This window comes from Alligator sinensis, unplaced genomic scaffold (assembly GCF_000455745.1).
Source record: "Alligator sinensis unplaced genomic scaffold, ASM45574v1 scaffold505_1, whole genome shotgun sequence".
Lineage (NCBI taxonomy): Eukaryota > Metazoa > Chordata > Crocodylia > Alligatoridae > Alligator > Alligator sinensis.
Genome location: NW_005841940.1, coordinates 917,124 through 929,891, shown reverse-complemented (window position 1 = coordinate 929,891; position 12,768 = coordinate 917,124). Strand labels below are relative to the sequence as shown.

The following is a 12,768-nucleotide window of genomic DNA, read 5'->3' as shown; positions in this document are numbered from 1 at the left end:
TGGCTTGCATTTTTTCCAGGTGTGTCACCAACATTTGTGTAGCCAGCAGCTTTTTGCTGTTATCGGTAAAGTATCTGTCCTTGTATCTTGGATCCAGCAGCATTGCAATGCTGTAGAGACGAACTGATTAAATTTTAGCCAAGCATGTTTCCATGGCTTCTAGCAAAGTAACTTTCATAGTTTTAATTCTGTGGTCTGAATCTGTAATTTTGCTCAAAAGCCTTTTTAAAGCCACAAAGGATGGGATAACATTAGACGCACAGGCCGAGGATGAACTCGGTTCATGTGTTAGTTCTTCAGAAGGTGCTAAAACTATCGCTGCTTTTTCCATCAGCCCCCACTGATGCACTGTGAGAGTTACAAGGATTTCAGAGTCAGCTACATACACTCCAAGTGCACATTTCTGCTCCAGAAGGCTTTGTAGCATGTAGTAAATGCTGTTCCACCTTGTCTTTGCATCCTGCTATAACCTCTTGGAAGGCATTCTGAGCTTAGTCTGCACCTCTTGAAGATGAGAATAGGCCAATGGAGAGTGTTTGAAGTGCCCAACAATTTTTCATCTGATAGCCAGTATGTCGGACACGTTGCGGTGTGATAGCACTCCTTCATTCACAACAAGCTGAAGTGTACGTGCTACACACAGTAATCTTGGCAAGCCAGAGTCTTGCATTGATTTTGCTACGTTTCTTGTCTTATCCCTAATAATGGCATGAATTTTTGTCCTTGGGATTTTCCATGCTGCAAGCATCTTGTCAAATGCCATTGAAATAGCCCCAGCCATATGGGAACCACTGAACTCCTGGGCCTGGAGTACTGTCCTCTGTAAATTGTAATACGCGTCTATCCACTGTGCAGTTAAACTCAGCACTGACATAGGTGACACATCAGGCTTCCAAATATCAGTCATAAAGCTAAATGCTGATGCATGATCATCTTCACCCAGGATTCGTATGTGTTTTAAAACAACACACAGCTCTGGTAGTGCAGTCTCAGCTATAAACTTTCTGCTAAGCAGTGTGTAACAAGGCTCCAGGCATTCAATGAGATGATGGAATCTAGGATCTTCTGCAGTGGAAAATAGCTGATCATCCAGAGCCATAAATTCCACTAAACGGTTAGTAATTTCTTTAGCCCTGGCATCTCCACTTCCAAACTTCTGTGAGTGTTTTAGTGCTTTGAGCAATGATATTTGCTTTGGCTCAGCTTTTTCCTGCTCTGCTTTTTTCTTCTCTATAGTCACCTTTAGAAAATTATTGTATTCAGTAGCATGGCATGTCTTGAGGTGCTGTATTAAGTTTGTTGTGCTGAAATCTTTACTAGTGATGCTTCCACACAAAATATTTGCAGCACGTACTTTGCAATCAGCTGTTCTGTAATTTTTTTTCAGACACTTTAAAAAAATTCCACATCAAGCTTCTTTGGGACATATTTATAGCGGATAGAGATCACACTGCATGGTGCAACATGGTGTAGCATAAATATGTTCACTGAATAAAGAGCTTGCTGTAGGCCCTCTCACTTTGCCCATTCCTGGCCCCACTGCTCTGGATACAGTGTCCCAGAGGTGCCTATACACAAGCAGCAAGGCTGCTTTGACACCCTGGAATTACAGCATGTTGAGCAGACTTGATTAATCAAGTGATTGCCACACTCCAGCAGACTCCACCGTCTCATGTAGCAACATCCCTGCGCTTAAAAATGGCAGCAGGGGCGCTTAAACTAAAGCTCGTCAAACAAGCTGTAGTTCAAGCGCCCCCACTGCTATTGCTAAGTGTGGGGATGTTGATGCAATGCAGGAGACATGGCGGCAATTTGATTAGAGTGGCTCTTGGAGGCACTCCAATTAAAGTGCTGTCTCCCCACTCCTGGAGCACATGTAAAACTACCTGTGCCAGTTGCAGCAGGCAGGGCTAGCCTAGCAGAGCCCTTCAACCCCAGCCTGGAGGCAGCTGCCTGGCCATCCAGAGCTGGGTGGTCTCTGGGCCAGGCTCCTCGCTCTTCTCCCTCTGCCCAGGGCAGGGCCACGGGACCATTTTATGCCTGGAGAAACTGAGCCTCTCCTCTCCTGCAGCCAGGTCCCAGGAGCTGGACTCTAGCAGGGGAAGGGCCCCTTCCCCTCCTGGTGCTGCTGCTGCCCTGGATGGACCCAGCCCTGGAAAGGGCAGGACCCAGCTGGGCTGGGGCTGGGTGGAGGACCCTGCTGCACCACAGCAGGCGGGGTGTGGCTGCCCCAGGTTCTGCCCCTGGAGCGCAGATCTCTAGGCACTATGGGTTGAGTCAGGCTGGGCCAGGCAGCTCAGCTCTGCCTGCCTCTTTTTGCCACAGTCACATCGGCAGCATTTGGCACGTTTTATAGCACCCTCCCCAGCCCGCAGTCCACACCGCACTGCACCAGTGCCTGAGACGCCACGGCAGCTGCTCTGCTCCAGCCTAGCCTGGCCCACCAGTAAGGGGGTGGGGGTGTATCCAGGGTCACCCCAGCTCATGGGAGGGAACCCAGGTGTCCTGGGGCCCCAGCCCTGTGGGCAAGAGGGAACCCAGGCATCTGGGGGCCCCGGCCAGAAGGCATAATTATTGGAGAACATTTATCAGCTACAACAGCCAAAAAAAAAAGCTGATAGCCTATAATATAAATTTCCTCTTTATCGGTGCTAATCCAACAGGCAACAGATAGATATATCAGTGCACCTCTAGTTAAAATGGGAAATGAAATATGGAAGAATCTCTTGCTTTATCCTGGCAGATGCCAGTAAGTTTTCTGTACAACACAGTGCTATGCACTGTGCTTCAGACAAGGAGGTGGTGAGCTATTCTTGAAGTGAAAGGAATAGCCACAGATTTGACATCCAAATAACTGACGCCCTTCCTAAGTTTAATTATTTATTATCTTTTAAAGGTAGAACACATGGTCTCCTTCAAAAGTTACCACGTCTGAGCTGGCATTTGGTTCAAGGCTGTTTGTCTAAATGGGACAGTTCATACTTGAAACAAATACAGATACTCATCATAAATCTTGTTCAGTCTGGAAAGCTGTGGAAGGCGTTTCCTGGGAAGAGATGTCTTGACTCATCTGAATACATTATTTAATTACAACAGTTCAGAAATCTAAGTGCATATAGTTTCCTGAGCTGCTCCTAAAAATCATCCATTTGAGTGTCCTCGTTCAGTGACTGGGGCTTCTCTCTCAAAGGGGCCAGCCATTTTGCTGATGCTTGTCAGCAGGCCCCCATTTGGTGATGCAAAGCTGAGCTGTGATGGGGATCAAGGAGTTTTACAGTGGGATGTTGGAAAGTTTGGTATCACTTGTAAATACTGATTTGTTTAACTGACCAGTTACTAAAAACAAAAGGTAATTAATCTTGCAGTTAATTCAGGTCCAGGAGCCTGCTTCCTAATTGTTACATAGTTTTCTCTTGTTCTTCAAGATCTTTGGAATTTCTGTTTACTAGCTTGGGTTGGGATTTTCAAAGGAACCTAAAGGAGATGGTCATGGACTCCCTTTGGCTCCTTAGTATTTTGTAATAATATGTACCCATTAGAGCAGTATAAGACATCCATTTTCTGTTGTTGCATAGAAATAAGACATGGCTGTAGAAATCAAGTGAAAGGGTAAAACCTGCATTTTCTGCTCCCTTTGGACGGGTTTTCTTCAAGGCAGAGTGGTCAGATAGAAAATCAATTTTACTTGCTTTGATAGGTGCGTGAAGTGTTTCTGTTCTGTGTGTTGGGCTCAAAGTTGTAGGATCAAGTGGAGGAGTCATTCACCAGCTGCTTGATCTGCTTTAGAGCTTTAAAGGGGGAGCAGCCTATAGTTTTTTTCATAGGAAATTTCCCTGATAGACCTATAGCCAGGCCACTGTGGTAGACACTAGTCCGCTTCCTTTCTGTTCCTGTGTATGGTTTGAGAGACTTACTATGGAAGGGAGAAATAGTTTACTACTTGGAGCCCTGATGTATCTATGTGGAGTAGTCAGTAGAGGAGTGGTAGGAGAGAGTGTGCATGTGAAGGGAGAGGAGAACCCTTGCCTAAATTTTTTTCAAAGAAAAGTTTTAAAAAGTGATGTGTTGTTCCCCTGCAATAACCCATCAATCATTCTTCCTAGAACTGATGTATACTTGTCTGTATTTGTGGCCTGATATAATTCTTGGACCATAATCAGTTTTTCGGGATATAACTATTTAAAAAGACAGAACAAGAAACTTGTTTTATCCTGGCTTTCTGGGAAATAGGTGTTTGTTTTTCTACTTTGATCAAAGTTGGTAGTTCATACCTTACCTAACAAGAGGGAAACAAGGCACTTCTCAGGAACTTTCACTACATAAAGCAGTGTTTGCTACTGGGGGAATCATGGAGTTTGTGAAAACCTAGCACTTTATAGCTGTCCTTAACCAACTTTTTGTAAACTGTTTTTAAACAAAAAAAAATTAAATTTTAACACAAAAATCACTGACCAGTTGAACACAGTTCGTCTTTCAGGGTTATTTCATGGTTGGTTCTGAGGTTTGGTTGCCTCCTACATAACAGGATTTATCCTAGAAGGCAGATTAGTTATTACACCTACTCTGAAATAGGGGATGGTTTCTACCCCTGTAAAGCTCACTACCTAGTTGGAAGGGTCCTCATGAAGTGTCGACTTTCACTCTTTCAACCAGACTTTAACTCTCTCTTAACTTGTTATGACTTAGCAGAGTGAGGATGCTTATTTTCCTTGTCGTTTGTAACATACTCTGCATCACGTAAGTCAATCTTTTTTTTAGTTCAAAGGAAAATATCCTCCCCCTAAGCATTTTTCTGAGAGGGCTTGGCATATGCTTTTTTTTGTTTGATTGTTTGTTTGTTTGCTTGACCTGTATTTTTCTCAAATGTTGTGGTTTTCTTGCTTGATCTGAGCTGCTTTCCCCGTATTCTGATTCTCTTCAGCTTAGCCGTTCTCAGGAGACGGTCCTTGTACTGTGCCAGGAATAAAAGCTGCCTGCCCTCCTCCTATTTCTTCTTTAGCAGGTTGCTACAACCATTCTGAACTTGTATTTGTATCCAGCTCCCATGAGCTCATAAAAGGCTTTGCAGTGCATTAGTCCATTCTGAATTTGGATTCTAATGAAGGTAAAGAGGGTGTTGCTGTTAAACAAAGTTTAGTTTAAAGCCAGCACCTGAATGGCCACCTTTTAAGCCCTTGTCTGTAGTAGAAAGGTGTGCCTGTAGAGTTTAAGCAGCACAATTCTGGCATGGATGCAGTTATATCAGTATAAAAGTGCTTTATACCAGTATAGACAGACAAGAGGCTTCTGGCTTCTTTGCTATTCCATCCAGGAAGAGCACAGCAACTGCAGATGTTTCCTCAGCCTGATGAAGGGTGTTTATACCCAAAAGATTGCTAAGAAGAATTTTTCCAACTATTGGAGTTGGTCTAATAAAAGATATCAGATTTACTCAAAGAACCTTGTCTGCCTATGTCTTTAGACCAAAACGGCTACAACCTACACCCTTATACCAGTATAGCCTTTTTTCCTTGGGAAGGGGATTAGATCTACTGATCAAAGGTACAGTTAGTGTACAGTATACAGGCCCCACCAAGGCTTGTGTAAATATAAATGTATGGGGGAATCCCCTACAACACAGGCACACCTTTCCATTTTGCACCAGGCCTAATTAGTGGCCAAAATGGAAGTCTCACTTTTTGCCTGTGTATTTCTTAAGAAGTCAATTCCAGCTCCTCTAACTGGACTAAGAGAGTATGTGGCCCCATCTTGACTCTAAGAGGGAAGTATTTTCAATATGAAAGCCACTATGTTGTTGGTTGAGTGGTTGAATTCAACTTCTTTTATTGATAAGTTTATATCCTCCAGCATTATCCATCAGTCATGGTCCTAATACCCCTCATGTTAATCACAACATCTTCTGAAGGCTGGATGAAAGGGGAATTGCTGGCACATTTGAATTAACTGGTTTTAATTTCTCAGAGTGGTGGATGTAAATTGAGAGCCACTGTGTTCTCTGAGAGCCCACAAGTGTAAAAAGGCATTAATATCCCTTTGTTCTGTCTGCAGGCCCTGTAACATAATTAGATAATACAGAGTCCTCATGGAGCTGTACTGTCTGTACAATGAGGCAGACAAAAAAATACCCTAGCCTATGATGTGTTAAACTTAGGGCAGGGTGAGTAGCAAAACTTCTGTCTTTCCCCAAGTAGGGAAAAACAAAATCAGGGAAAAGAAAAACATCTTCCTGCCTCCAAGAGGGCATCACAAGTGTTGGGCTTTATGGGGAAAAGGAAGTACACTATTGGTGAGGGAGTAGTCAGTGATGTCCCATCAGATGGTCTCAGCAGAATGAGGGAAACTTACGTGGCTGCCCAGAACGCGCGTTAGGTTTATAAAGGCATGTTCTTGTTTAAAAGCATGTAAGTGTGTCACTTGAGTCTCATCTCTTCCCGTGAATTTAAATATGACTGGGCGCGGCTTTTCTGCACTGTGCCTTCTCAGGAAACAGTAATTCTCTAACACCTGGTTGAAGAGCAAGGGCAGTGAAAAGCTTTATTTTACACTTGACGCCTGGTTAGATTTACATAAGAATTCTCCTTCAGCATGTGGTAGACAGCCAGAAACCAAAATAGTTTAATGAAAACTAGGACAAAAAGAAGAATAAGACAAACAGGGAAGGCAGATGTGTGTCTTTGCTGGTGGCAGGATCTCATCTCCTTTTATCTTGTTTAGGTTTCTCCTCTGCCTCCTACTTAAAGGTCCATGTTAAAACCCACCACGGTGTTCCCCTTCCCCAGGTCTCCAGGCACCAGGAGTCCATCCCGAATGGGGGAGCAGCGTTCCACTGCGTCAGGACCTATGGCATCAAAGGCAAGCGACTCCTTGCTCTGCACTTTGCTTCTCTGCGTAGGACTTTGTATTGTGGGATGCTGGGTTGGGCATGGGGAAAGGGAGGAGGGAAGGACAGGGAAAAGCCAGGGGAAAAGTTAGAGAGATGTAGAGAAGGTACGTAGAGCCTTGTATCTTTGTCCAAGGATGCCATGGGATGGGTTGTTGAGGGAGAAGTACTGTAACTTCTGGCAGCTTCCTTTACTGTAGAGATGGCAAAGACTGATCTGGTCATACAGCTCCTCGGCCTATGAGCAGATTGCGCTTTAACCCTAGTTGAGGGAGGAGTAGTTGGAAAGGTGTCATTTATAGCTCTCATCAGATCCTTGTACTACCAAGACTGATTACATCTTGTGTTATACCCAGCATGTGATTTCCAAGGGAGGGCCTCAAGTAACTCTGTTCATGATGAGAGTAATGACTGCCTGTGTATTCTTGACTCCAGCTGATGGAGGGACTGCACTGATACTTTTAGTAAAAATCTTTCTTGCCTCTTTTTGTGCTATCGTTGGAAAGGAGTTAGATATTGGCTGCTTCTTTTTAGATGCCACTGATATTAACTTCTACTTTGGCCTGAGGTCTTTTTTTACAAGTCTGGTTAAGAATGATTTAGCATGAATTTACGTATGTTAGTGTGTGTACAGTAACTTCTTTTTTGCCTTACAATTCTGAGCTATCAGTATCTCTGGTCAAAGCTGGAACATCAAAAATATTAGTTTGGAGACCTTGGGGATCCTGAAGATTTGGGTTTATTCTTTCTCTGAAGACAAAATAGAAATGGGTTGAACATACCCTATGTTGTCTTGTGTTGATGAGCTGTTACAGTTGTGTAACTTTTTTCTGAAGGAAGTCCTCTTGGAGAGCTGCTGGAGAAGCCCCTTAATCCTATGTTGTGTACTGATTTGGCAAGAGACTTGCTCCCAAACTCATGGGGTCTTGATTTCATGTATGTTCTGTCTGGTTGCGTAATGCTGACTCAAGAGAGCAAATCTGTCATTTGAAACATGCCAAATGACTCTTTGGTTTTTCAGCATTACGCGTAGAGCAAACTTTCTGCTCAGTGGTTTGTTTCGGGAAATATGTACGTCTGGGTTTGTTATGTCCATATGCATCCTCTGACAGAGGAGAGTGTGGAAAAGTTTCCTTTGTGCATTGGCAGAATAGAATGGGAATACCCCCAGTATACCAGTGACCCTGCCACGGTGTGCGTCCAAGTAACAGAGAATGTCTCGAGAAGCATGTTCCTCCTACTGTCTTGCTAATGTGTTTGAGGATGGAGCCCTTTCCGGTGTGAAGTATACTCCAACAACACTGTACTTCTAAGACGGAGCCTTCAGAGTTCATATAAAACTGCATCTCCAGGAGCATGGCTGCCCCTGCTGCTGTACAGGGAGACTAGCATATGAACTGTTTCTTCATCTCTTGCCTGTTACACGTCGTTAAGCAGTTTCTGGAGTCCATCCGTAAGTGCCTGTTGCACTTCAGCACTGAGAAGTTATTCCAGTAATAATAGTGTCTACATTTTATGTTACGGCAAAACCATAAACTTGAGGGTGCATCCTTTGGGATTCCAAAGGCGGCATTGCATAAATGTAAGAGGATATGGTGGATACGGTCAGTATCGCTACAAATCCACAAGACCAACTAGGGGATGCTAAGAGATAGCATGTCCAGGCTTCTTAAAGAGGAGAGGTGCAGGGCACAGTGCCTCATCATGGTATTTATAGAGGGTTTTAGCTCTTTTAAATCTGTAGCAGTCAGTCATCTTGATTTAATTGTGAATCAGGTGATGACCAATCCTGCCTACTTAAAAGCATTCTAGGGAAAAAAAAAACATCCTTGGAGTTGAGATTCTGACAACTTTTCTTGTCTCTTCTTCCATAGAAGGCCAGAAATGCTCACATTCGGACCCGATTGAGAGTTCTGATTCCTATGGAGACCTCTCTGACACCAGTGACCTCAAGACTCCAGAGAAACAGAGCACGAATGGCTCCTTCTCCTGCGACATGACAGTCACCAAAAACAAAATGGAGACAGAGGGAGAGAAGAAATACCCTTGCCCTGAATGTGGCAGCTTTTTCAGATCCAAGTCTTATCTGAACAAACATATACAGAAAGTTCACGTTCGGGCTATTGGGGGCCCATTGGGGGACCTGGGCCCTGCTCTAGGGTCCCCCTTTTCACCCCAACAGAACATGTCTCTCCTGGAGTCATTTGGGTTTCAGATTGTCCAGTCAGCATTTGCATCGTCCCTAGTGGATCCAGAGGTCGACCAGCAACCAATGGGGCCTGAGGGAAAATGAAATGAGCTTAACCTTAACTAAGCAAAGCAGCAGTCTGGTCATTAACTACAAAATGCTGTGAATGAGAAGAGTAATGAAATTTGGTTCTGTAGCTGAGAAATGTTTATTCATTTTTAGCTCCCTTCCCTGTATTACACCTGGTCCCACCTTTAAACCGTTTTAGGGAGGGGAAAGGCTTTCCAGCCAATGACTTGCAGAAATCTACATGACCCTAAATGGGAGACATGATCTAAAATACCACATAGAGCTCAAGATGCTTTTGCCAGAGCTCCAAGATTAGTCTTCTAGAATAAAAGCTGCGCATACTGGTCTGAGAGGTGCAGGCAACCCTAGTGACCTGTACATCTGGAAAACTAGGGCTTTTTATGCCTTTGTCCCCTCCCTATTTTCCCCTCCTGCCCTTCCCAACCTACCCCCAAAAAAGCAGTAAGTTTAACATGCGTACCCATTACTGATTGCGTATAACACAAACGCAAGCCCAGGGTACCAAGCAAGCTGCAGTGCAGTTGTCCTTTTAAAAACATTAAGATTTTTTTAAGAAGGCAAAAGAATTTGGTCCCCTTCTGCCATTTGTGAGGCTGCGAGTGCTGCAGCAGGACTGAACTGCTGAAGAAAAAGAACCATCACCCAAAACAGGTTGTTTTTGTTACTTTAACCATTAAACTTGCTGTCGGGTTTTTAATTCTCCATTATTATTATTATTATTATTATTTTTAGGACCTGTTGTAATGAATTGCTACTGAAAAGCCAGTCCAAGGCGATATACAGAGCACTCTTAAAGCAGCAGTCACATTAGGGTTAGTATTCATTTTTTAGATGTATCATAATTAATAACTTGGCTAGTTGATTGTTTTAAGTCTATGGAAGAAATAGTTTTATGCAAAAAAGAAAAGAAAAAGAAAGGAAGGAAATAACCTTGCAGTCTGGTTGACTGGTGCTTGTTTTACGCGAGACCTAGAAAATGAATGTGGTCAGCAAGCGGGTGAACTATGTACCACTGACTTGTTTAGTGTGAATAAACCCAGGGTTCACAGAGTGATTTTTGGATTAATCGGATTGGACTGTATTAAAGAAGTTAGTATGTTACTTTACATCCCCTGGTTTTGTCTGGTTTTTAAGCAGTTCAGCCACCTATCTGGGAGGTGTGCAACTGAGAGCCAAAAAGTAGGGTCCCCCTCTCCTTATTGCACACCTAGTGACCTGGACCTCTTGGTGCCAGCACAGCCCTCCTCATTTTCCTTTAATTCGGCTTGTACAAAGCAGTCCTGTTTTCTTATCTGTCTCCAGAACAGAAAGGATTCCACCAGGCCAGGGAGGGATCCAAACCAGAGCAAATCTCCAAAAAAGGACCTCGTACAGAATACTGAGTTGGGCTCTGTAATGTTGAGGATTCCACTGAGCAGAATACACATATTAAAAAGCTTGACAAATTATGCACCAAAAACCAAGTGTAAGCCTGGGTTGATGTACTGAATGCAAGGTTAGGAATTGGGAATGTGTTGTGTTCTAATTATGGTTCTGTTGTTGAAGGTCAAGATTACATTGTGCAAGTCACTGAATTGCTGCCTTAATTTCCCATTTGTAAAATAAAGGACTGCCCCTTACATCCCCAAGGAGTTGCAGTGGGTTAACTAGTGAAATTCTGTACTGAGCTTTGGAAATGCCAGACTTGCTGGTTATTACTTGATCTATCAAATAGAAGTGCATGAGACCTACATCAGATTTACAGGTTGTGGAGAATATCTGCAAATACAGCACTGTGCTTGGTTCAAGGTCGAACAGTACAGGGTGGAGCCTGTACTCTTCGGGTTGATACCTCTCTGTTACAGGTATGTGCAACCAGGAGCTGTTTTGTAGAACTCTCCACACTTTTCCTGATCATTCCTAATCAAGTCCTGTAACTAGAACTTGCTGGAAGTGGTATACTGTTGGATTGTACTTCCTATTACTGCCGTTGGCATAAAGCATCACAGGGTGGTTGTGGGGGAATTTTTTCAAGATTTTGATTTCACCCTCTTCCATTCATCACAGCTACTCAAAATCTCTGACTTGACTTGCACAGGAAATTGTTCTTTTATTTGTGCATACTTTTGAGTAATTTGCAGCAAAAGACAATCTGGAGCCTACTTTACATGCTACCAGTCCAGCCCAGATAGAGGGCTTCTGGTGGTAGTTACACATTTGATGCGAAATTTACTGGTTGCTGCTAACTTGCAGAAAGAAGGAATAGGGTATAATCTCTTTTGCTTCCATCTCATCCCCATTCCTTCAAAAGCATCTCCAGAAGGTGTCTTATTTTAAGAAAAACTGGAATTTAAAAAAAAAACCCAAGCAGCACAGGATGCGGGGGCTGCTGCTTTTATTATTGACTGATGCCTAGCATTAGATTGCTTTGCTGAAAAGTAGAAATAAAAGATTTCAGAGTGGTAATAAAACATCTTAATATCTTACTAATCTAGGCCTTGACCAAACAACTTTGTGAGCTGCCAAGTGTTTTATCTGCAAGTCAGGACAAAGCAGTCTTTCCAGTCAGCAGAAGGGTAAGCCAGCATCAGAGAATGGCAACTCCAGTCACCTGGACTATTGATGCTTGATAACCCGCATTTGAGAAACAGAGGGAGCAAGTGGTAACATTTTTATCAAGAGCAAACGCTGTCAGCTTAATAGCAGTTGTCAAGAGCTTGCTCCTCCAAGTTAGGATTGAAAGAGACGGGAAATTCAAGAAAGAGAACTCACGCAGCCGAAGTGTCTCTCTGTTCTCATGAACGCTCAGTCAGCAAACTCTGGTGACATTAGACTGAAGTCTAAGGAAGAGGCCCAGACAGTGGGCCAGACTCGTACTGCATTTAGCTGCAGTGTCTTCAGTGGAGTTATAGCTGGGAGGAATTTTGGCTGTTTGTGTCTGAACTTATTTTGAATGCTGCAGAACTGGTCCCAAAAATACAAGTGTAGAGATCTGGATGGGGAACAGGATCTTCTAAAAGACCACCAATACATTTTGCTTGCTAAGGGGGTACTCGTACCAAGTTGGTATCAGCAAATGGAACGAAAACCACTGAATTCCCAGTATAGCAGATGTGAAAATAGTTATGCAGGGTAACACACCTCAAGTCATAATTCTAGATGGTCTTGATGTGCTCAGGAAGGTTACACTAGTGTGGTAGTTAGGGTATATTTGCGTCTGTTTTGCTCTGATCTAGCTGGCCTTAGGGGAAAAAAAAGGGTATGTTTTTTTCCTTGGGAAGTGTCTCCTTCAGGAATAGACCTGTCTAGAAAGTTCACCTGATAAGTATTTATCTGTGAACTTGGAATGAATATGCACAGCCTCAACCAGCTTTCTGTTCGCTGTAATACTGCCATACATGGGTATAAACAAACTTTCCTTCAGAACCAACCTCCATTTCCATTCACTTTATATGAAGTTACAAATGCAATTTTGGAGAATGTATATTCTCTTTTCAAGAGAGGGACCACGATGCAGTGTCATTCAGGCAGGCATTAGGAGAGGCCAAAAAAAGGAAAAGGCTCGGTTCAGCGCTATCTTGGTAATTAAAGCAAAACAGTTTTTGGGTTTTTGCATTGCAATAGAGCCTAG

General features: G+C 43.3%; 1 protein-coding gene across 1 annotated transcript in view; it reads left to right on the top strand.

The window, feature by feature from the left end:
• PATZ1 (POZ/BTB and AT hook containing zinc finger 1) overlaps window positions 1-11,620 on the top strand; it is a 35,212-nt gene extending 23,592 nt beyond the window's left edge. Inside the window, exons 7-8 of the mRNA XM_006019916.3 lie at window positions 6,715-6,852; window positions 8,755-11,620. Coding sequence (XP_006019978.1) covers window positions 6,715-6,852; window positions 8,755-9,173 — 557 coding nt within the window. The 3' untranslated portion in view covers window positions 9,174-11,620. The remainder of the gene's footprint in view (window positions 1-6,714; window positions 6,853-8,754) is intronic.
• Window positions 11,621-12,768: the final 1,148 nt, after the last annotated feature.